Source organism: Acromyrmex echinatior, chromosome 1, assembly GCF_024713525.1.
Source record: "Acromyrmex echinatior isolate Ae372 chromosome 1, ASM2471352v2, whole genome shotgun sequence".
Taxonomy (NCBI): domain Eukaryota; kingdom Metazoa; phylum Arthropoda; class Insecta; order Hymenoptera; family Formicidae; genus Acromyrmex; species Acromyrmex echinatior.
The window spans coordinates 21,775,110-21,798,938 of NC_141852.1; the positions used below are offsets into that span (position 1 = coordinate 21,775,110).

The window sequence follows — 23,829 nt, forward strand, 5'->3', positions numbered from 1 at the left end:
GCTTACCAACAGTAACATGAAATTAAAAAAACAATTTTTTTCGCTATTTCATTATTCCACTACGTTTTGCTATTCTAAAAAATATATTTACTAGATATTTTTAATCAATTGTTCATTAAAGATATAATTTCCAATCAAATCCGGCATTACCGATAATACAGTCACAAGAATGATCTGGAACATCCGGACGTTTCTTTTTTAGAATCGCAATGCACGCGTTCCATTGATGCAATTGAAAGAGTGAGAATGGAGGGTGAATTAAGAATTGTAGTGAAATGGAGCGGAAAAGAATACGATATCCTCGATATTCAAGAGGAAGATACGGTTCTTACTCTGAAAGAGCGTATACACAGAGAAACAGGTGTTCGTCCGGAACGTCAAAAATTGTTAAATTTAAAGTTTAAAGGTTATATTTTGAACTATTCTTTGATAAGTTCTGTCAAATAAATATAGTCATTATTGTAATTATAATAATTTGTTTTAGAGTTTATTGTCTTGAAAGAAATATACAGCTAAATATCTAGCTATTAATTATTATCCAGTATATATCAATTATAATTATTTAACTTATATTTTGTATATTGTATATACATATATATTATGAATAATATATAAAATAAGATCATATAAATTATAAATTTATAATCCTTAAAATAATTTTGCTTTCCTATATATGAAAGTAAAAAATTATTAACAGTATATGGGATATATGAACTAAAAATTCTTTTATATATTGATTGTTTTTATTATTGTGAAAAATTAGTAATAGAAAATTTGTAATAGATATAGTTAATCTAAATACACAAAGTTTTTAAAAAAATATTTAGAAATTTGTTCTTTTGTTAGGCAAGGCAGCACAAGATGAGGACATAATCAGCAAATTAAATTTAAAGCCTGGCTTCAAACTAATGTTAATGGGTTCGCGTGAGGAGGATATTGCTGAGGTCAGTCAAGCACCTGAGAATGTACCTGATGTAATAAATGATCTAGATATAGAAGAGGAGGAAGTAGAGATTGAGAAAGCTGAAATAAATCTACGTAAAATCCAGATACGAATCGATCGCTATATAATCACAGAGCTGAATCCTTTAAGAAATGGTAAAAAGCTTCTTGTACTAGACATAGATTACACTTTATTTGATCACAGGTCAGTGGCAGAGAGCGGAGCACAGCTAATGCGTCCGTATCTCCATGAATTCTTGACACGTGCTTATAAAAATTATGATATAGTCATTTGGTCAGCGACTAGCATGAGATGGATCAATGAGAAAATGAAGCTTTTGGGAGTTTCAAATCATCCAAACTATAAAATAGCTTTTCATCTGGACGTCCTTGCCATGATCACTGTTCATACACCGAAATATGGGGTTGTCGGAGTAAAGCCACTCGGTATTATTTGGGGAAAATACAAGCAGTTCTCCGCGAAAAATACAATAATGTTTGACGATATCAGACGAAACTTCATAATGAATCCGCAGTCAGGATTGAGAATAAAACCTTTCAAACACGCTCACACGAGCAGAGTTAAAGACTTTGAACTACTGAAACTATCAAGATACTTGGAATTGATAGCCGATGTTGAAGACTTTCAAATCCTTAATCATAGAAAATGGGAAGAATACAAACCGAAAAAAAACGATCACAGCAATGAACAGACTAGCAGCAGTGATAAACAATAAATTTTGACGAAATGTATTGTTCTTCATGCCACTTTGACTAGTTGATTGATAGAAGAGACATATTGATTGACAGGAGAAATACAGAGTGACTTCAAGATTGTATCTGATGAAGTGAATGCATCAAGAAAATGTATTTGTCGGATGTTTTAAAACCATGACTGAAAATCAACAAGGCTGTCCTATTCGTTGGATAGAACGATGATTAACTTAAGCGTCAGTTTCCTTTCATTGCAAGAAAATGACGCATGATATTTAGGTCTGTTCGTATTGTTTGGATTTTTTAGAATCACTTAGAATATTTGCTTTCAATATCCGAATATATATTTATTTCGTTTTAATGCAAAAATTTTTAGAGATTTTAAGCAACACGAACAAATCTATGTAGCAATTTTTTTGAAAACATACGTATTTTCACATTTTTTTTATTCTATGTATTTGTAATCATTGGTTGTGTATACACATGTATAGCGATTTAAATAAAAGGCACGGAGTGATCAACACGAGAGATGCAATAATATAACGATTTGGGTGAATCCAGTGCTGTGCAAAATCACGTCTGCAAAATTTTCTACATGTAGAGTTTGTTATATACATTTTGCGTCATGTGTATGAGTTGACGAACTTTTAATCTTATTCGACACGACGCAGAAACAATTGTTCACAGTTTACACCTACATGGGTTTCATGCAGATATTTCAATCATTACGTAATGCACTGATTATGTAAATGCAATATCTATTTTATAATTAAATGCTGGTTGGCGACTTTATTTAGGGAATTGAACGATTTTTAAACTGTTTAAATAAGATACTATTTCCACATTTTTCATACCGATTTAAAGCATTACAGAAGGATGTAAAATATAAGATGAAAAGTTCATATAATATTGTATAATAAAGTTAATTTATCCAACAATTCGATTTTTAATTTTGTCTACCTTTAAAATTTTAGATCCGTATCTACCAAACATGATAAACGTATTCGAAATATATTTACCATTTATTTTCTCTCTAATTTTTTTTAGAGATTTTTTAAAAAAGACTACAAATAAATTTTTTTTTTGCTTAAATACATTTATTTTATTTCATTAAATTCTTATTTTTATAAATGTATATAATTATATTTCTTGTGAAATTATATTTTCTGTAATAGCATTTTTTTATATTTACACTTGAAGCTTATTTTTAAGGTCAAAATAGATCACATGATTAAAATTGACACTTGACATTCAATTTGGACCACGTGGCCTATTTTAAAGCTAAAAATGAGCGTCGAATGCCAGCATGATTGCATCTTAAGTATAATTTTGATAAAATTGCTATAAAAATATCTCTGAAATAGTTATATATAGTATCTTAATATTCATAAGAAATTATATTTTAAAGAGACATTTAAAATTCGCTCTTTTATATTTCAAAATTTATTACATGCGAATATTATGATTAAAGAAAATTAGTACATTAAATATTTTAAATGATGATCATTTGTTAAGATATAAAGCCTCTAGACAATAAATTCATCCAAGACATTCATCCTTCTCTCTAAAAGTAATGTGGTAGAAAAAAACTACTTAATAATAATAAATTAATAAATGTAAAAAAGGAACATTACGAGATCCCGCCTCAATTATTCATATACTACCAATCAGGTCAAGAACGACTCTAATCAAACGAATCGGAAAAGCATTTTATCGGAATATTGAGCGACTAGCTGCATCGGCATTGCCCATTGAGGAATAATGGGATTGATTTGCGTTATAACCTTCCCTCCTCCGCTTGTCAGTGCCTTTTAACATCGAAGAACATAATCGGTTGAGCACGGCTGAGCGTTTAGTCATGAGCAACATGGCGAGCGTTCGGTGGTAAGCGGATATTTTGCTCGACGCGGAAACGTCACACATGCTGCCTGTAGCTGTCAAACTTGCAGGAAAACAGAAGGATGGAGTTGTTCCGCACTGACACTCATTTTATCTTCGTGAAAGAGAGGTACAGCCTCTGGTGTGACAAGTATACCGGTGAATTCGCCGCAAAATCAGGTGGGTGTGTGTACAATTGTATTTGATATAAAGTGAGTGGAGACAAAGCGTCGTATACGAAAAGCGATCTCGACGTCACGTTTTGAGGACGCGAATCAATTTCAAGTGGGAGTATGTACATTATGTCCGTATAAAGATTTATAGATGATATAGCATTTCTGATGATTGATAAAGAAATATTATATATGTAGGGTTTGATAGTGACATTTAATTATTTTGATAGAAATGATGATTTTGATGATGGATTTTACAGATTGGGAATGGGCCACCCCGAAGGATTTAGAATGTCTGGGGATGTTTTATGGAATAGTTGGAAAAATTGAACAGACATCGGTATTAGAACCTCGCTTGATGCTCATAAAGGATATCACACCAGCCGGAGAATTACATGGCGGTCACATTGTTTACAAAATTAAATCTATCGCATTTCTACATATTGGCACGGAGAATGTGGATATTGGTTTACTACCTTGTAAGAAACATCAATATGTATTGAAGAAGAAAGGGAGCAGTGGATTATTTGATGTGCCACAGAAAGCAGCTTTAGCGAAAACCTGGGGTACAATCAAGAATGCCACAAATACTATAAAAAATACTACACAGCAAGCTGCCGCATTGGCTACATCTCAAGTAAGGAACCTGTTGGTATTTATGAATTCATATTTGATGTCTTACACAATTTATATTCTCAATATTTTCTGTACAGATGAAGTCTACAGTGATCAAACGCAGCGTAGTAAAAGATAAAGACAGATTTGAGAAGAGAATTTTGGAAGAGCTGAATAAGATATTTACCGAAACTGATTCATTCTTCTTTTGTCAGACTGGTGATATTACTAATAGTTTGCAGCGACAATGCATAATGGAATCTCAGCATGGACAAGACAATCAAGATAAGCCATTATGGCAACGTGTAGACGACAGATTTTTCTGGAACAAACATATGTTACATGACATTATTAATCTAAATGTTCGTAATTAAAAAGTCTTTATTTTTATATACAGGTGACTCTAAACAATAAGACATTATATTTGGCCAAATAAATATCCTATGACTTTGTTGTATAATTATATTAACTGTATATAGTAGATACATAAAATTTATCTCTTTATTTGCTTAATAATAAATGGGTATATATTATTTAAAGTCAGCTGTATAATGACTGTACATCCAATAACTAATTCAAGATTTTCATTTTTTATAATATTTATTTTTGTCTTATTCTGCAGACAGAAAAAGCAAACTGTTGGATATTACCAATTATTCAAGGATATGTTCAAATAGAAAAATGCATAGTCGAGGTAGGTTTTGACGAGCAACCGCAACAAGAGATATTTAATTTGGCAATTATATCGAGAAGGAGTAGATTCCGTGCTGGAACTAGGTAATTTTCATTTACATAGATAATTTTCATAATTAGATTGTCATATTAATTATAAGTTTTATCTTACCCAATATTAATTATTAGGATTAAAAAGTATTTCTAAATACATATAACATGTACAGGTACAAGAGACGTGGAGTGGATGATGATGGCAAGTGTGCAAATTATGTTGAGACTGAACAATTAGTTTGGTATCATGATCATCAAGTATCTTTTGTACAAGTACGAGGAAGTGTGCCAGTATATTGGTCTCAACCTGGATATAAATATAAACCTCCACCACGGATTGATAAAGGTATAAGTAAAGAGATATCTTTTACCTTTAAACTAGATTAGATTATTTTTATGTAACGTAATAATCTCGTACAATGATATTGCAGATGAGGCTGAAACACAGATAGCATTCGAGAAGCATTTTGGTGAAGAACTTGCATTTTATGGGCCTATTTGTATTGTTAATCTAGTCGAACAGACTGGTAAAGAAAGGATTATTTGGGAAGCTTACAGTAATCATGTATTTAATTATAATAATTCAGATATAACATACACCATTTTCGATTTTCATGAATATTGGTAAGTAGCTAAGTGAATTGCTTCAATTCATGCTTTTCATATTTATTACGATGTTTATCTTTAAAATTTTGTGTTTAAATGCAGTCGAGGAATGCATTTTGAAAATGTGTCTATTCTGGTTAATGCATTAGCTACAATGCTAGCAAATATGGGTTACTGCTGGCGCGATAAACAAGGTACGATTTGCATGCAAAAGGGCGTGTTTCGTGTAAATTGCATAGATTGCTTAGATAGAACAAACGTGGTACAAACTGCTCTGGGTAAAGCTGTTATGGAAATGCAATTTTCAAAACTGGGACTAATACCACCTGACGGAATTCTGCCTGCAAATATAAGACAGACTTTCCAATCGCTTTGGGCTAATAATGGAGACATTATTAGCAAGCAATATGCAGGAACAAATGCTTTAAAGGTCTGTACATCTCACAAATTGCCCGTGCAAAGTCTGTCTTAACATAAACCGTTAATTTTGTTCCAAATGATTTCTGAATGATCTACGATTTCTTACTATTTATAGGGAGATTATACACGTACTGGGGAGAGAAAATTTACTGGGCTGATGAAAGACGGCATGAATTCTGCAAACAGGTAGAGCTTCGTATTCTTATCCTTCACATTTTAAATTCACTTAATTTTTCTCATTTTTCATTTTCCCTTTTTTTGTTTCCAATATCTCACATGACACAGAACCTTCACAGTTATTATGCCGCGGAAGATAATATCCCAGTTAGATGTCTCAATGTTATTCTCTATGGAACCCTGACATTGTCCTTTCATTTTCCTATAGATACTATCAACAACACTTTATGGATGACTTACGTCAGGCAGCAATAGATACGCTGCTAGGGAACTCGATTGATGTTCATCAACTGAACAACGATTGGTCACACTATTTAGATATCCTTGATAATTGCTGTCTTGAACTTATACCTATGAAACCACCAAATATACAACTTCAACTTGCTACTCATCCTGACTTCCTTTATGCCACTGCTCTATATAATTTAGCAAGGTTCGTTGCTTGCTTTTAGCTTAATTTTTGGAAAATATACAGCAGTTACAGTTTTCTAAAATTAATTTATCTTATTGTTATTTTTTATTACATATTAAATCATGTGGCGTAAAAAGAAATGCTTTGTGCTATTGTCAGCATGAGTTGTTTTTTTGTTATGAAAATCCTTCTGCATGTTTAATTTTGACCTTATATTCTTCCTTTATTACAAGATTTTAATTTGATTCATAAATCAATCATTTTTGTAAATACTATAGTTAATATTATAATCAATAAATTAGATATAAAAAAGTCGCTTTCTCTCATTTAAACAATTTCTTTTATATAGAATATAATTTATTAAACACTCTTTGGAATATTTTCTTGATACTCTGTCTCTGAATCGTTCTTTCAGCGTACGTTATGCATTGAGAATTAAAATATTCTTGCAGATATTACTTAAATCGTTTCAAGGATGTCTACAGACAAGCGACGATTGATATGATGCTGGGAAATTCAGTAAGCGAAGAAGTATTCTTAGAACGTACCGACGAGGAAGATAATGCGGCAACTGCGATTCACGTGAAATTACTGATTGAAGATTGCAAAAAATTACTGATACCTGATCCAGAAGTTATTCTAGGCAGTTGGGGAGTTATTGATGCTGATCCTATGTACGTATAAATAATGAATTGTTTTCCATAATACATTTACATTGTGTTTGTTTATAAATTTATTTCAATTGATTTTTTTTTATTTCAGTACTGGTGATCCAACCGAGACGGAAATGGACACTATTTTAATATTGACTCGAGATAGTTATTACATTGCTGATTATGACGATCAAATCGATAAAGTTACGAACTATCAAAAAGTTTTATTAGATGATATTGTTTTAATTGAATTTGGTCAACCTGAAAACATGGTCTCATTTTTCAAGAATAAACATTACTACTGTGTTAGAATTAATTATAAAGTAAACGGCGATTATGGTTACTTTCATATGTTTCGTAGTACAAATTTAAGATTTTTCAATAATATGGCGGTTGTGATCAAAACTGAAGAGGAAAGCATTGGTAAGAGAACATATTCTTTATTTTTATCTATAGCAATTCTGAAATTTTATACTTTATATTTTTAAATTACAGAATCTTTGAAGGCAATTTGTGAAGCTATTTCAATAGCCATGGAGATAGCAAACTTGCCAAAAGTTCCCATAGCTATGAATGTTACGTTAGATAAAAGAAAGAGTAAATTAGTGAATGTTAAAGGTTCTACTGGATTATTGGATATTTCATCATTTCCGGAACTGACAAGAAATGTATCTGAGACACAGTTACTTGCTTTAAAGACAGCAGGTTTGTTATTAAATTGTTTTCATTATTTACACATATAATAAAATATTTATAAAAATGAATACTTCTAGGTACAAAAGCTTTAAGCAATATGTCGGAGCAATTTAGCAAATTGAATAAACTGAGTCAGAGTTTCAGCGCAAAGAAGCCAATTGATTTAGCGAAAAATATAAGTAATAAACCGGCGGAGAAGGCACCTAAACCGATTTTTACAGTTGGTAACAGCAATATCTCAGGCAATGCAGAAGAGAAGAGTAACAATAGCAGCAGCAGCAGTAGCAGCGAGAATATCGAAATGACACACATACACGTCGAGAAGCCAGAGAATTTCAGTCATGACAAGCATTTGATGGAAGCTTATACACCATTGATTGGTATTATTATGGGTGTGAAAAATACCAATGTTGTGGATGGTAGTGCTTGCGATTCTAATGTAAATGAGGAAATATCCAAGAAGATGAGACCTAACAATGTGAATTTAAATTTGAAACCTGATGTAGCCATTGATGCATTACATCTGATTCCGCAAACTGGATCCGGTACTAGTACTCTCAGCGCTTCACCGCAGAAGACTACAGCAACGACGCCAGAGATAACAGTGTACGATACAGGAGATAATATAAGCGATGAAAGAGATCGCATGATTCCACTATCAAGCTTATCGCTTACCAAGAATATTAGTCATTCGACAGGGGATGTTGATAATAAAACATCGAGTGGTGTTAAGAGTACTACTCTTCAAACGGATAATAGATTAGATGAAAAGAAAAGATCAGCCTCGGAACAGGATTTGACGTTGAGCATTACATCGTCCCAAAGCGAATCTGCCTTAAAATCCATAAAGGAAAATATCGCGAGCGTTACTAGTCCTGTAGCATCTACAGCCAAAGATATTTTGTTGCCGTTCTCCAAATTTGCAAAAGGTGTTCAAACGTTAGGAGCTAATTTAGACCCTAGAAAATTAAAGACAGGCCAAGTAATGCGAAATTTGTCGGAACACCATATGGAGGAGCGCCAGAAACTTCAGGAAAGATGGGCCTCTTGTCAATCTAAACTTATTGCTTTGTAAACTCTTTACCCGAATGACTAGCTTTTTGAACGCGATTCGTCATTAAATATCAATTTAGAGCTTATTGATGGATTGTATATTCTTAAATATCAATAATATTCACGCGAATACAACAGTCAATATATTTACGAATATACATTATTGATATTTACGAATAATATGAGATATGTTAGCAATGCAAATGCTTTCACACACTCTGAAAAAAAAGAAGGATATTAAGCGTTGTATTATAAACAGTTTTGTTATATATTGATCGCGTAATTTAATATAAAAAAATATCACGTAGAAAGTGGCGAATTTTGTAGAAAATGTTATAAATCGATCTCACTGCACCTATTTTCACACTTCACATTCACAAAATAACATTGTTGATGTGAAATAATTAACGAACGAAACAATTCACTGTAGGAAAGAAAACTCTTTTCTATTGTGATAAACAAAACTACGACTATGTAACACAGAGTACAATGTGGTCAATATTTATTCATAATATTAATTGATTTGATAAATTAATAAATATTAAGCATAAAAAATAATTAACAAATGAACTGAAGAATTTCTGTATTGTTATAAAATCATGCTGTTTTTTAGAACTTTTCTTGAGCCAATATGTGTATAAAATTTACTATACATTTGCTAAATTTTAGGGTATATTTTTATATTTTTAATAGCATCTTTCTGAAACTAATTTATTTAACTTGTGATCAATCTATAATAAAAAGCTGTTGATATGTAAACATTTTGTATCAGTATTAAATATTTTATTCTTATTGTATCATTAAGTCTTATAATAGTATTAAGATTTTATTTTTTTAAGCAGATACGTGTTATTTGTTCATAGATGATTTTTTAAAAATTAAAATATATGAAATGAGTAACATAAAATGCAGATGAGACGATTTATTTGTATGAGAAATCAGAAAGAGAAGCTTCATAGTCAATTATGTAAATACAGAGAATTATTTAAATACAATTTAGTAAAATCTATATATATATATATATATATATATATATATATAAATGTGTAATGGAATTAGTGATATGAGTTTAAGATATATGGTTACCAAACACAGAAAAATACATGACATTCTATCCTTGTTAGCTTTTCGAGAAATATGTGTTAGAATTTTTTTAGATAATATAAATATGTAATTGTTTTAGAGTTATTAAAAAATATATAAATAGAAAAAATTAAAGGCTTTTGTTAAATAAAAAAATTAATTAAGTTATAAATTTGTAAATGTGGTTACAAGAATGTAGTTGCGATATAATTTAATTATGCAACAGAGAGCAGAACTGAGTAATAAGTTCATGTATTAAAATCACATTTTTATTAGTGTTAATAATTTTAGATGCTTTAACAGATGTTGCAAACTTACTATAAAAGTATTTCAAGAGTCAGCAATGCAATATTATATCGAGTATATGCTTATAAAATTGCAGAATACATTCTCCTTGATCTATGTGTAAAGCAATGATGTAGGAGGATCGGAAAAATATTACATAAATCTTATATTTATTATAGGGAACTATAACATGACTTTACATTGCCCACTAATGTAAATAATCTATCTCATTTCGATGGTTTCCATTCCCCGTTGAAAACGCTTTGGAAACATATTGACATTTATAGCAATTCTAAGCTCGTATTTTTAGCGAATATTCTTTTTACTCTTAGCAATAGTCTGTGATACAATTTTACAGAATGCATATAGAATGCATACAGATCCCTAACACAATTTATTGGCGCAATACTGACTCAATATATATCCTAAATGCATGCTAATGTTTAACCAATATATCGCCGATAAATTGTGTTACTAGGGATTAAATTCACGAGCAGAGATTATGAAAGCGTGCATTCTAAAAGACATTTGCAATGCTTTAGGATAAGAATAAAATTAGGCTGTTTTCATACGTATTCTCTTTCTTGAAAAATTTTAATTTTAGTTTGATTAACGCAAGCTCTTGCGTTATATATATTTGCTTGCTCTACTGTCAATTTAAAAAAGAATTACTTTAAGGAAGTCTTAAATTTAAATTTTGTTCAATGAATGCAATGTAAGGTCCAATGCAAATTTATTATCAAACCTGATGTGTGCTATTGCATTTAGCTGCGCAGTATTGTATGAACAATCTGCAAAAAATAGGTGAATTTGCGAAAATTTAACACGAATTAGACTGCGTGAATACTTAAAATAAACAATTGAAAAAAAATTATTCTCTTTTCTTTGTGAAAAAAAAATATTTTTTGATCTTTTCTTTGAGCTTCATAAAATATTACATATGTACGTATATTATGTATATGTGTGATATAAATTTTTAATTCACCTATTTTTTGCGAAAGGAAAATTTGTATGTACATTGGTCGTACAAAACCATACGTAAAAATTATAGAGGCTTGACATGCCCCTTACATGTATCTGCTATTATGTTTCCAGAAATTGTAATAATAAGAAAATTTGCATACACCAAACGGCAAACGGTCACAGCACTTGTAGAACAAATCATAATAAAATACATTTTTGACTTGTGAATTACAATTTCTTTAGTTTGCACCTTCCAAAGTTTTTCAAATAAATCAATCATTGAAGTTGTTTAAAATATTTCAATTGTAATTTATAATTTTATTTAAAATATTCCAAGAAGCACCATTTCCGAGATATGAATGTAGGTTAATAATATTTTTTCCTTTTAGTTTGTAACAATTTGTATATTTTACGTTACTTATATCGTCTACATAAATAAAATTCATATAAGCCTAACGACCTTTAAACAATACATAAATAGTTTATAATATGCAAATATAATCTTGAAATATAATAGACACCACCCTGCTTAAAATCATATTTGGCACTAAATGGTATGACTCAAGCGATAAAAATTGTCGCGATTCCTGATTTACCATCTAATATATGTATAGAGCCTGATAGAACCTAAACTCACCTGTGAATTGTTTACATGAAAATTATGAACGACACACGTGGTGTAGAATGTTTGTGGGGAAATCCTATAAATTATCCACAATGTCCTCATGGTAATTTTTTCATGTTATACACAAAAGTTTATTATATTTATATTTAAAAAAATTGATTCTTTTAAGAAATAAATTAACCCTTTTTTACAGGACCGACATTACTATTTGGAAAATATGTCGAAGAAGGACTTAAGAAATTTTATGCATGTTCTGCTTGCCGTGATAGAAAGTTATGCAGATTTTATTTAAAATATGGGCAAGAACTGTCAAAATCTCAAAAGCATATGTGGGAGCTGGAAAATAAGAAGTTCACTCAGCGTTATGTTCATCAAGAATTATATATTCGCTTTAATAAATTTAAGATAGAATCTGTGGCAAAAAGGAGTTATTGTCATAATTGTGAGAAATTAATATTTAATTCTGAAAAAGATAAGCATACGGATCATGAGATTACAGAGAATTTAACTGATTATCAGATGCATCATCCAACAGAACTTTTAAGACCTTTAGAAAATGCAAAGAAGGAAGCGCAATATTTATTTTCTAAGAAATCTACAGAAGATATAATAAATATGCTTTTGAAACTTGGAGCTAAGCAGATTCTTTGTATTGGCACACCAAGAATACATGAATACATAATCGAGCATTGTACAAATAAAATATCTTCTCTCCTTTTGGATTTTGATGGAAGATTTGTGAGTATTTTAGCAAAAATCATTAGTCAATTTGTAATATACTTTAATAATGTTTATAAGTATACATAAATTTTACTAAATATGTTTTTTACATTCTAGCATAACTTTTTTGGACCACTGGATTATTGCTGGTACAATCTTTTTAATCATCATTTTTTTAACAAGGATGCCATTAATGTTTTCAAAGATTTTCTTACTCAAAATGAAGGAAAGGACACTTACTTAATATGCGATCCTCCGTTTGGTGGCCGTTTGGAACCTATATCATTTACGATAAAAACAATATTTGATCTGCATAAAAAATTGAATAAACATGTTTGTAATGACAATTTTTTCTTGAAAATCATGTTTATATTTCCATATTTTATGGAACATATAATGAGAGAAAAGAGTAATCCATCTCATGTCACTGGTGGTTTAAGAGATTTAAAAATGTCTGATTATAAAGTGGATTATGATAATCATCTCTTATTTATATCAGAAAAACATGGTAGAAAGCAAGGTTCTCCAGTGAGAATTTTCACGAATATACCGTTAAATCTATTAGAACTTCCTTCAGCTGATGGATATAAATTTTGTCAAGATTGCGCAAAGTGGGTTTCTAGTGAAAATAAGCATTGCAAGAAGTGTAAAGAATGTACTTCTAAAGATGGTCGAACGTATAAGCACTGCAATATATGTAAACGATGTGTAAAACCTACTTGGAAACATTGCCGAATTTGCAAGAGGTGTATGTTAGAGAAACACACATGTGGTTCAATGCTGAATATTAAAGGAAGATGTTTCAACTGTGATAAATTAGGTAAAAGCCAGTGACCACTTTTAAGACTTCCAATTATTGCTTCTATTAATATTATATTAATATTTATTAATATTTATTAATATTTATTTATAGGTCATACTAGGAAAGAATGCTCTAATTTGCCTTCTGAAATCACAATTGAAACAAATATAAAGAAACGCAAAGCAGACTGTGAATTAAAAACAATTAAGAAAAACAAAGTTGGACACTCCATGGAAGTTATTAAACAAAAAGCCATCCTAGTTGATAAAAAGAAAGTTTTAAAACCAAGGAAAAATAAGAATTTAAAAAATAAAAAGCTACAAATAAAATAACAAAATTAGTATAAATGTTTCTATATAATATTATAGTAAGTGTTTAATTTTATGTGAATTCGATTGGTGGTTTAATATAAATATTATATATATTTATATTAAAATTAAAATTGTATTATATTATTATATTTATGTTATTAAATATAAATGTAATTATAATATTTATATTAAAAAATTTATGAATTTGTATTTTAATCTGTTTCTTTATATATTTTTATATCTTTCCAATATTTATTTATAGTAAAGAAAGTTAGAAACTAGCTTCTGCAACAATGAATGGAAGTATAATATCTTATTATACATTTATTCTCACATAGAGATCGGCTTGTTTGATTTCCATAATCTTTAGAGTGCTGCATTTCGAGTGGAAATATTCCCGAATACCCAGAAAGAATTTTAAGTAAGGAGATTCAATATGTATAAATACCCGGGAGAGCCTCTCAGGAGGTACAGTAGTATCTTTCCAATCGTCTGTATATCATCTCGCACAACATCGCTAAAATTTCTTCAGGATGTTAAAAGAACTCATTGTTTTTGCGAGTTTGATTTTTCTGAGTTATGCTTGTTTGATTACGAATTGTCCTCGTGGCGGAAAGAGGAGTGATATAGCATCTTTGAAAACTGTTATTCGAGAAGTACGTTATACTACATTATATTTTTATTTTTACAGTAAAATTCTTTTGATTTTAATCATCTTCTTGCAAATAAATTTTATTTTATAAAGACTTTAGCAAATTCTTATATTCACTCAATTAAACATGTCATTAAAAATGAAATAATTATAATTTATTTATCTTGTATATTGCTCTTCTATTATTTATGTTCTTTTCTATTTACAATGATTTTAATAGTTATATTAATTCAAGAATTGTATTTATTTTTATTTGCACTTGTAAAATTTTGACGATTTGTATTAAAGAAAATTTAAGGAGATGAATAGAGAATTTATATTATTATAGAAACAAATTATACTAATCTTAGAAACAAATATATCTGCGTTCCGTTATTCACTGCGAATATTGAAAATCTAATTCACATTAGTCGTATACTATAGATTTTCAGTATTGCAATAAATAACGGAACGCAGCTATAGTATAATTGTAACAAAATCTCAGAAGAACAAAAAATTTTGAGGTTTAATTTTAATTGATTAACAATTGCTCATATTATTTAACAATTAATCTAATAATGAGAAGATGTTTATCTATGGAAATATATGATAAAAGAAACAAAAAAATACGTTACAAAAAAATTTTCTTTATATAATGAAATAAAATATATCTTGATGTTTAAATCTTAAAATTTTTTTCTATTTATTTTTCCTAGTAAAATATTCACATTAATGATATTTTCATAGATCATAAATAAATACACAAAATATGTAATTCATTCATATTTATCATAATATTCTCCTAGTGTCCTTCATGTGGTCCTAATCATCTGGGTCAATGCTTTGGGCCCTATATTTGCTGTGGCCCTAGTATCGGTTGCTTCATAGGAACACCAGAAACATTTCGATGTAGAAAGGAAAGTTTATACACCAGACCCTGCATTGCTGGATACGCAATGTGTCGTGGAAAAACTGCAAGATGCGCTTCAGACGGAATTTGTTGCTCGCAAGGTAAATCGAAAAATTCTTGTAAATTGGAGATTTTAAATTTCATCTTTTAAAATTTATATCCTTAACACGGCACTCTTAATCGAAATAAATAAAGTTTGCATCAAAAATCCATAACAAAATTGAAGTGTTATGTACATATTATAATAGGAAATGTTGTTTATATAATAGATTGATATAGCAGTAATTATAAAATAATTACTTTGCAATTAAAAGTTATCAATCATGTAGCGCTGAAAAATTCTGACATATATGTATATATTAAAAACTAAAATTGTTTAACACGTTATAAATATATAAGTGAAATATGTATATGAAAAATATTTTGTTTAGCATCCTGCCATATGGATACATCATGCAAAATTTCCGACGTCGGCAATGATCGAAATCTCGATGACAATGTGAATGTGATACTCCCAGGCAACGAAGTCTCTAACGAAATACTTCAATAGTGTAACTAATATTAATACTCATATTAATCATTTAGCGTTCTGATATTTAACATTCTAAACTTTGTAAAAATACAATTATGCAGTATCGATAATGAAACAAACAATGAAAAGAATATGATAGAATAATGAAAAATGCAAACCTGTAAATTATGTAGCGTAATTTTTTTTAGAACAAAAAGCATTTTTTGTTATATTCAATATAATTTAATAGTATATCAATACATATAATGTATGTATTTCTAAAAAATGCAATATACATTACTTATTTAATTTATATAATACAATACAAATTCAATACTGTGACTACAGTATACAGGGTTGGCCATATTCGACGGAAAGATCCGGCAACACTGTAACTTTTGACAGAGATGTTAGATCGAGTAACGACGTAGCGCCATGATTGAAAAAAAAAACATCTTTCTGTCAAATATGGCCAACCCTGTATATGAATGAATTTTATTCTGCATTATTAATTATTTTAATACGATAAAAATTTATTTATATGCATAAATAATATTAATTTTTTAATAGTATAAAATTACTATACCACACATAATATAAGTATATTATATTTTTGAATTTATTATCATTATTTATTATATAATATCTCCATCTTTACTTTCTTTGTAAATAAAATTTCAATAAAATATGCAGTAAAATATTTCACAAAATTATTGTGTGTCTTTATTGTGTGTTTTAATTACGCTATATAATAGTATTTAAAGACAGATCAATAATAAATCATGATTACTCCAGCACATCTTATTTAAGAAACTGCCACAGATTTCTATATATAGTTGGATGAATAAAAGCTGGCTTTAATATAAATATTTTAATAAGTTTTGTATATATAAAGATAAATTTCTTTTCTCCTTTCCTCTGACTGGAATCCTCAATACGTCCACGGACATACATTTATCAAGTGATTTAGAAAATCATTTGCAATATTGTAGAACCATTAAATAATTTTACAATTTATTCAGAAAATAACCTTCATTATGATTGCGTTCATTTGAGTCGAAGTATTTATTATTTGTATTCAATAAAATTATTATTGCTATTATTCCATCATTTTTTTTGTGACTATTATGCATAAACAATAATTATGGAAATAAATATGGAAACATTCGTGACGTCATCTTTTGCTGATTTGGAAAGTTATTGAATTGTTATATTTCTCTCTCTCTCTCTCTCTCTCTCTCTCTCTCTCTCTCTCTCTCGTTATGTGAATAATTATAATTGGGAACTACGTAGCTATATGTACTGGAGATAAGATTGTCTCCGAATATGAGTCGGGTTTTTTTTTCATATGTGAATTCATTAGTGGTTTTTTTTTCAACAGTGGATTCATTAACGAAGTATTAACTTCCAGTAAATATAGATATCAACTGCATTTAACAGAGAAAACTGCAGCTTTGCAACTATTGTAAAATTCTTTAAAACGATTAATTCTTGCCTTTGGTTCTTTATGGATCTAAATATAGAAATCAATCATATTAAAATTTTACAAAAATTTTACAACAGTTGCCAAGCTGCTTTCTCTGCTGAACATAGCCATTAATAGTACTCTTGTGACTGTCTTAAATAAATAAGATGTTAAACAATTTTAAGAATATACATATATAGATATATTTCAACAGTAGAAGATAATAAGTAACTCTCAATTTTAAAAGAATATTGTGTTTTCTAAAAAAATGTTGCTAATTAAATTTCAGCCCATTTAATTTCAGCCCGTTTAATTTCGAGAAATACCGGGATGGCCCCTCTCCGGTTCCTCTCCGGTACAATAGTATAGAGAGAAACCTAAACGGTCGAGAATAAATGTTTGAAATGAATGAAACTCGTTTATTGACGCTTCTATATACATAAAGTATGCACATACAATTATATAATCATGGATATTTTTGGCGATCTATTAATAACATCCACAGTCTTTCTCTACGGATTATTGAGAGGCCCTCCACCACTCTCGTCGATTATAATCGACGATCCTCTTTTTGACTTCAGCGAGCTGACATTATTTGTCATTATTTTGACGTCAAATGACAACAAATAACATCAGCTTGCTACCTAGGTATTCTTTATTCTTTTCCCTTTTTTTTTACTTTTAATACATAAATATCAAAAAATAATAAGTCGAGGAATTTTCAAACATCCCAGAGTACGTATTTGAAAAAACTTAGGAGGTATTTAGGATGTATTGAGGATGTTTATATATCCGCTTATTCTACTATCCATAGGACATCGTCGTTTAAATATATCATTAGGATGTTTCTGGATGACCAAATTCATTCTGTTTTTAATTCAGATTTTAGTGGGCGTCCTAAAATGTCTTTTAGGATGTTAAAAAAACCTAATAGAAAAATACTACTGAGCACTAACTGTAAGTACTGCGCAGTATTTTTTTTTACAGGCGCGTTTCGGTATGATACAAATTATAGGAAATGAGTATGCGTCACAGAAATGAATAACTCTATTTAAAAAAAGTACTTTCAAAGGCCCCATGACAGTCCATGAGAGTAGAGTCACTTTTGAAAAAATGCGCAGTAGGGCTGCGCAGCTTTTGTTTTGAGCGAGATTCAATATGAAATGCAAGACGACAGTAATGTATGTGTAATGACAGTATGTATATGTAATGTATGTATATGATAGTAATGTAAATGTAAATTAATAAAATAAATTAATAGTAAATTAACATGACGGATGCTCACGTGACTAGCAACACGAAGATCAAAGCCGACACGAAGATGTCCCTACTGGTTATACTGTAGTTTTCAGTATGTCTGTGTGGGATATTTATGTATACATTTAAAAAATTAACAATTAAATTGCAAAGATATGTCTTTATAATATACATAAAATACATAAATGCATATGACATATATGTACGTCGAAAGTTGAAAAATGCATTTATCAATATAATAATAATCAAAATTTTTTCGGATGAAAATAGGATATTTTAGAGACGTTTTATATTAATACAATGATAATTACAAATGTCCTGAGTTAATCATATGGATGATTTAATGTTTTGGATCAGAATGGGATCAATCTGATCAAATTATAATAGAATATCCTAAGGAAATATATTGCTTCTATTCCCATCGACTTCAATTGACGGTCCTCTTTTTTTTTTACTTTAGCAAGTTCACGTTATTTCAAAATAATATTATAAAAATATCATTTTGACGTTAAATGACAAATAATTGCTCTTCCTTTTCCCTTTTTTCTTTATCTCTGAAAAAAATATCCTATGCAAAAAAGTCAAAAAATATATGTTGCAATCAAATTACTTATATACATTTTTTAGATAATTTGATAAAAACAATTAAGTTTGTTTATACATGGAGGCTCTCTACTCGCACCCATCCGATCGATGGTCCTCTTTTCTTTGCAATACCGAAAAAATGAGATAATTTTCGTTCAAAATCAGGATAAATTTGGTCCAAATTTTGACAACACAGCATCCAAAATTTGTATATATCGAAAGACATTCTAAAAATGTAATCTTATAAAAAATTGATCGATTATATTGTCTTAAAGACAATGAGTCTTATGTCATGATTTTGGATATAATAAGTAATGCATATGTATTTTTATAATTTGTGTCAAAAAATTTCTGGGACGATTCGTTCAGCTTAAAGTTCAACTAAAAAGAATAGGCTTTTTGACAGTTCTATGTATCGTATTAACGTAAAACGTTATGGGATGATCGAGATGGAAACCTTTCAGAGTTTCTTTTTGATGTTAAGATGCTTTTTCATGCCGATGCTTGACGCTCATTTTCGGCATTAAAATAAGTCAAGATAATAGAAATTGATGAATATCAAGCGTCAATTTTGATCATGTGACTTATTTTGACGTCGAGCGTTGGCATAAAAAAGCACCTTTATACGAAGTTTCTCCACGCCAAGTTTAACAGCAGCGCACGTGCGATATTGATTTTTCGGCCAATCAGCGAGAAGAGATCGCACGAGGTTTACCGAAAACGCCGAAGACCACCGACGTGCCTAGCAGACGATTGGGCGCGAAGATTCGAGGATTCATATTTGAAATCTGCGAGTCAACTGAGTGCCAGCACGAAATAACAATTTCTTCCTTCCGAAAATGGACTTTCGATACAATCGCGCGTATTCAAATTCCGTCGAAATCTCCGATTTTCACCAATTGCCCGCCGCTTGCTCGGCACCGGCTCGCCTTGCAAATCTTGCAATTTGAAGATGGCGTCTTCCTGGTCGCTCGTGCGATGGACTTGTTTGGCGAGAGCGAGCAATTCGAATGTCTCGCGACTCGCGACTTTCATGTTTGCCAAGCAACACGCTGGAACTCGGACGTTCTACTCGCATCAGCAGCAGCAACAGCAACAGCAACAGTTGCAGCATGGACGAACAGTATTCAATGACGGAACGAAAAGACTCCTAACCTGTACCGCGTTCGTAGCGGCGACAGGTCTTGGCTATGCCTTGTACAACTGGAGAGATAACATCCGACAAGGAATCAAGAGTCTGATCCTTCCGATTCCTCCCGTTCGTGCCATCTCTTTGTCTGACGGCAACCAGAAAAGGGACAAGTTCAATTTTATAGCGGACGCGGTGGAGATATCTGCACCATCTGTTGTGTACATTGAGATCAGGGATGCCAGTAGGTAAACAATTCATCGATTGACATATGATGACATTATATATATTGCTCGTTTACTACACACAACTAAAAATTCGTCATTTTTTTAGTTATCTTCAAAAAAGCGAAAATATATAGAAGAAAAGAACATGTTTAAATGAGAGAGAAATGTACCTTTATTTCTTTATAATCAATTATTACACCAAAATTGAATTTTCAAATTAATATTACAAAATTTTAATGATTGAAAATATTCAAACTTATTTCTTGGAAAACTTTAATTTTTTAGTTACATCGTTGTTGTTACAAATGAACGATATGACATTTGGTTTAGATGCTTTTAGTATGTTTTCTATCTTTTTAATTTTTTAATATATGTATTATTACATATGAATAACTAGTGTTGGCATTTCCTTAAATTATTATATTTATTGGGATTCTATTCTTATATAGGTCTGTTTTTTATTTGTGTATTAGAACTTCTTTTCTTGCTTTAACCAAATACGAAATATATATCTATTTTATTTTAAATAGTTATCTAAATAAAAGTTATCTAAAAGTACATACTAGTTTAGCTGTAAAAAATAGACTTGTTTTATATCTAATAAATGTTAAGGCAGAATATTGACTATAACTTAAAACACATAAATGACCAAACCGAACATAGCCTATATCTTTTTAGAATGTATTTATGATAGTTGGAATATGTACTAACTCTTTACTTTCTGATTATATAACAGATTAGACTATTTCTCAGGAAAACCAATTCTTACCAGTAATGGATCAGGATTTATCATCAATCAGGATGGTTTAATATTAACGAACGCTCATGTTGTAGCAAATAAGCCTCATACAACAATGAAAATACAGGTAAGTTCTCTGAGTCCTTTCATCTTTTCCAAGCATTTTATCCTATAAGTAAGACTTTCTAGCAAAAAACGAAGATGTAACAGAATGAAATTACCTTCTTGTTGTCTGCCAATATTAAATAATGATGAAATGACCACTTGAGTTTCTTGCTGGAAAACACCATAATATTAGTATTCAGGACATTTTATATATAATTTTTTTAAAGCCTTAAATTTATCATTTCTTAATTTAATTTAATTTTATGTTAGCAGTAAATTATTCTTATTTGAAATTATATTTGTGGCTCTTATTCTCCCACGGTAGGTACGGCTTCATGATGGTAGTATATATTCTGGAACAGTAGAAGACATTGATTTACAAAGTGATCTTGCTACTGTGCGAATAAATAAGGTAACCTTGTTATTCCTTTTTTTTAAATGTGTAAATGTTGATATTGAAATATTTGTAATTGCTAATTTATATTTTTATAATCGAACAGACCAATCTGCCAGTAATGAAACTTGGTTCTTCGGCTAACCTTAGACCTGGAGAGTTTGTAGTGGCTATTGGTGCCCCGTTGAATCTTAGCAACACTATAACAAGCGGAATAGTAAGCAGTGTAAATAGACCGAGTCAAGAACTTGGTATAAATAGCCGAAATATGGGATTAATTCAAACGGATGCTGCAATTACTGTTAGTAACCGTTAGTTTTTGGAATAAATATTGAGCAAGACATTATATTTCATATTAAGTTGCATTTTTTCTAGTTTGGAAATTCAGGTGGGCCATTAGTGGATTTGAATGGAGAGGCGATAGGCATAAACTCAATGAAAGTGACATCCGGCATTTCATTTGCTATACCCATAGATTATGCGAAAGAATTCTTAAAAAAAGCGGAGTTACGCAAAAAAAATAAAGGTAAATCAAACTACTAGTTTATTCTATCAATGTGATACACTAAAACTACTGATTATATGTTACTTTTAGATGTGTTACATAAAGATTTACCCAGGAGAAGGTATATGGGCATCACAATGCAAACTCTGACTCCAGAAATCTTAAATGAGATGCAACAATATTATGAATATATGAATGTTCGGCATGGAGTTCTTATATGGAAAGTAATGATTGGATCTCCGGCTTATATGTAAGTAATAATGTAAAAACGTTTAATTATTATGATTTATTATGAACTTAAATTATAACTATACAAGGATTTACACCAATTTGCTAATTGACTTTCTAAAATTGTATTGTAATATTCACACCTAGTCCTTTAAACCTGTTTTTAATGAAATTATATTAAGAATATATTATATTGTTTTTTTATTCAAGGACACTTTAATAAGTAATTTATACTCAAAGAGTAATTTTTTTTAAATTTTAACAGTTTTCCAACATGTACATTACTGTGTACATCTAATCTTCTATGTACTGCGATTATATTGATAGAACTAAATAATTTTAATGGATAATACTTTAAATTTGATGCAATGTACACAGGTTCTGTATAGAGATTGATATATAAGTTACAAATGTTTGAAACCAAAAGTTTTTTTTTTTTTTAAAGAATATCAAGTGACTAACCAAATAGATAAGAGAGAAAATAGAAATGATAAAATAATATTCAATGTATTTTATCAAGATTTAAATTTGGTAATTATATTTATGAAAAATTGAAAAAATTTAATTATTATCTCTGTGCATTATTGCAGTGCTGGATTGAAGCCTGGAGATATAGTGACGCATGCTAACGATGAGCCGGTGCTGGATTCGAGCAATATTTATAAAATCTTAGAACAACCAGGAACGATAAAGTTACAAATTTTAAGAAAAGGGCGAACTTTACATATACAAGTCGAGCCTGAGGATGTGTAGTTGGATTTGTTAAATAATTTTAATTAAATGAAAAACTTTGCAAAAGATTAATGAAATTGTAAAATTTATGAACTAATTAAAAAAATTTTTTATAATGTAATATATATATATATATATTTTTTTTTTATATCAATTGAGCTATACGATATATAAATTTATTTTATCAAATCTTTTTCTTCGAGAATGTATATCGCATAGTTTGTTAATATTGTTAGTGCCTTTAATGTGTTCCGAATATCCTGTCGAGTTTCGATATAAAAAACGTTACTACTAATAAAGAAAGAAAGATAAGAATTACGTTTATCGTTTAGCGCATCTAATACCTGGTGAGCTGGTTCATCAGTCACACTATCGAACCTCCAATATACACGCCTTTTGGTTGTACATGCATTTTAATTTAAATATACACGATAAAGGACTACTTAGCGACTTACTCAATTTATCAAGCGAGGAAGCGTTCATTTATCCATTTATTCGCTTTATCTACCGGTATTTTTCGACCGCCACGAAGAGCGATGTCACGTCACGTGGATAAT

The 23,829-nt window shown here is 29.9% G+C and overlaps 5 protein-coding genes and 1 long non-coding RNA gene across 10 annotated transcripts; 5 read left to right on the forward strand and 1 right to left on the reverse strand.

Annotated features, from left to right (window-relative positions):
- Positions 1-26: 26 nt before the first annotated feature.
- Positions 27-2,594, forward strand: Ublcp1 (Ubiquitin-like domain-containing C-terminal domain phosphatase 1). The gene is made up of 2 exons (XM_011067029.2): positions 27-406; positions 847-2,594. Exons 1-2 carry the CDS (start codon positions 247-249, stop codon positions 1,677-1,679), a joined length of 993 nt encoding a protein of 330 aa, XP_011065331.1. The 5' UTR covers positions 27-246; the 3' UTR covers positions 1,680-2,594.
- Positions 2,595-2,779: 185 nt separating this feature from the next.
- Positions 2,780-11,624, forward strand: sp3 (phosphatidylinositide phosphatase spermathreecae). Of its 2 annotated transcripts, XM_011067027.2 has the most exons (13): positions 2,780-3,714; positions 3,968-4,344; positions 4,421-4,684; positions 4,945-5,099; positions 5,222-5,394; positions 5,480-5,672; positions 5,757-6,084; positions 6,190-6,260; positions 6,460-6,684; positions 7,116-7,337; positions 7,426-7,739; positions 7,812-8,021; positions 8,090-11,624. In XM_011067027.2, exons 1-13 carry the CDS (start codon positions 3,618-3,620, stop codon positions 9,085-9,087), a joined length of 3,627 nt encoding a protein of 1,208 aa, XP_011065329.1. In that variant the 5' UTR covers positions 2,780-3,617; the 3' UTR covers positions 9,088-11,624. The 2 variants fall into 2 exon arrangements, with proteins under 2 accessions (XP_011065329.1, XP_011065330.1); XM_011067028.2 differs by lacking the exon at positions 6,460-6,684 and having other exon boundaries at positions 2,783-3,714.
- Positions 11,625-11,804: 180 nt separating this feature from the next.
- On the forward strand, positions 11,805-14,277 carry LOC105152657 (rRNA N(6)-adenosine-methyltransferase ZCCHC4). Of its 3 annotated transcripts, none has more exons than XM_087403262.1 (5): positions 11,805-12,124; positions 12,215-12,759; positions 12,859-13,561; positions 13,655-13,910; positions 14,193-14,277. In XM_087403262.1, exons 1-4 carry the CDS (start codon positions 12,049-12,051, stop codon positions 13,873-13,875), a joined length of 1,545 nt encoding a protein of 514 aa, XP_087259388.1. In that variant the 5' UTR covers positions 11,805-12,048; the 3' UTR covers positions 13,876-13,910; positions 14,193-14,277. The 3 variants fall into 3 exon arrangements, with proteins under 3 accessions (XP_087259388.1, XP_087259387.1, XP_087259385.1); XM_087403261.1 differs by having other exon boundaries at positions 14,117-14,246; XM_087403259.1 differs by lacking the exon at positions 14,193-14,277 and having other exon boundaries at positions 13,655-14,070.
- A 91-nt stretch (positions 14,278-14,368) lies between these two features.
- Positions 14,369-16,616, forward strand: LOC105152626 (neurophysin 1). The gene is made up of 3 exons (XM_011067026.2): positions 14,369-14,510; positions 15,292-15,496; positions 15,827-16,616. Exons 1-3 carry the CDS (start codon positions 14,388-14,390, stop codon positions 15,943-15,945), a joined length of 447 nt encoding a protein of 148 aa, XP_011065328.1. The 5' UTR covers positions 14,369-14,387; the 3' UTR covers positions 15,946-16,616.
- A 3,317-nt stretch (positions 16,617-19,933) lies between these two features.
- HtrA2 (HTRA2-related serine protease) lies at positions 19,934-23,393 on the forward strand. 2 transcript variants are annotated; one of them, XM_011067025.2, is made up of 7 exons: positions 19,934-20,586; positions 21,323-21,435; positions 21,739-21,825; positions 21,914-22,108; positions 22,183-22,333; positions 22,403-22,562; positions 23,131-23,393. In XM_011067025.2, the coding sequence occupies exons 1-7, from the start codon at positions 20,166-20,168 to the stop codon at positions 23,291-23,293; spliced, it is 1,290 nt and encodes a 429-aa protein (XP_011065327.1). In that variant the 5' UTR covers positions 19,934-20,165; the 3' UTR covers positions 23,294-23,393. The 2 variants fall into 2 exon arrangements, with proteins under 2 accessions (XP_011065327.1, XP_011065326.1); XM_011067024.2 differs by having other exon boundaries at positions 19,948-20,590; positions 21,306-21,435.
- LOC147911066 (uncharacterized) lies at positions 20,718-21,732 on the reverse strand. The gene is made up of 2 exons (XR_015544192.1): positions 21,530-21,732; positions 20,718-21,477 (listed from the first exon to the last, which is right to left on the reverse strand). It is a non-coding gene; the product is annotated as an uncharacterized LOC147911066 (long non-coding RNA).
- Positions 23,394-23,829: the final 436 nt, after the last annotated feature.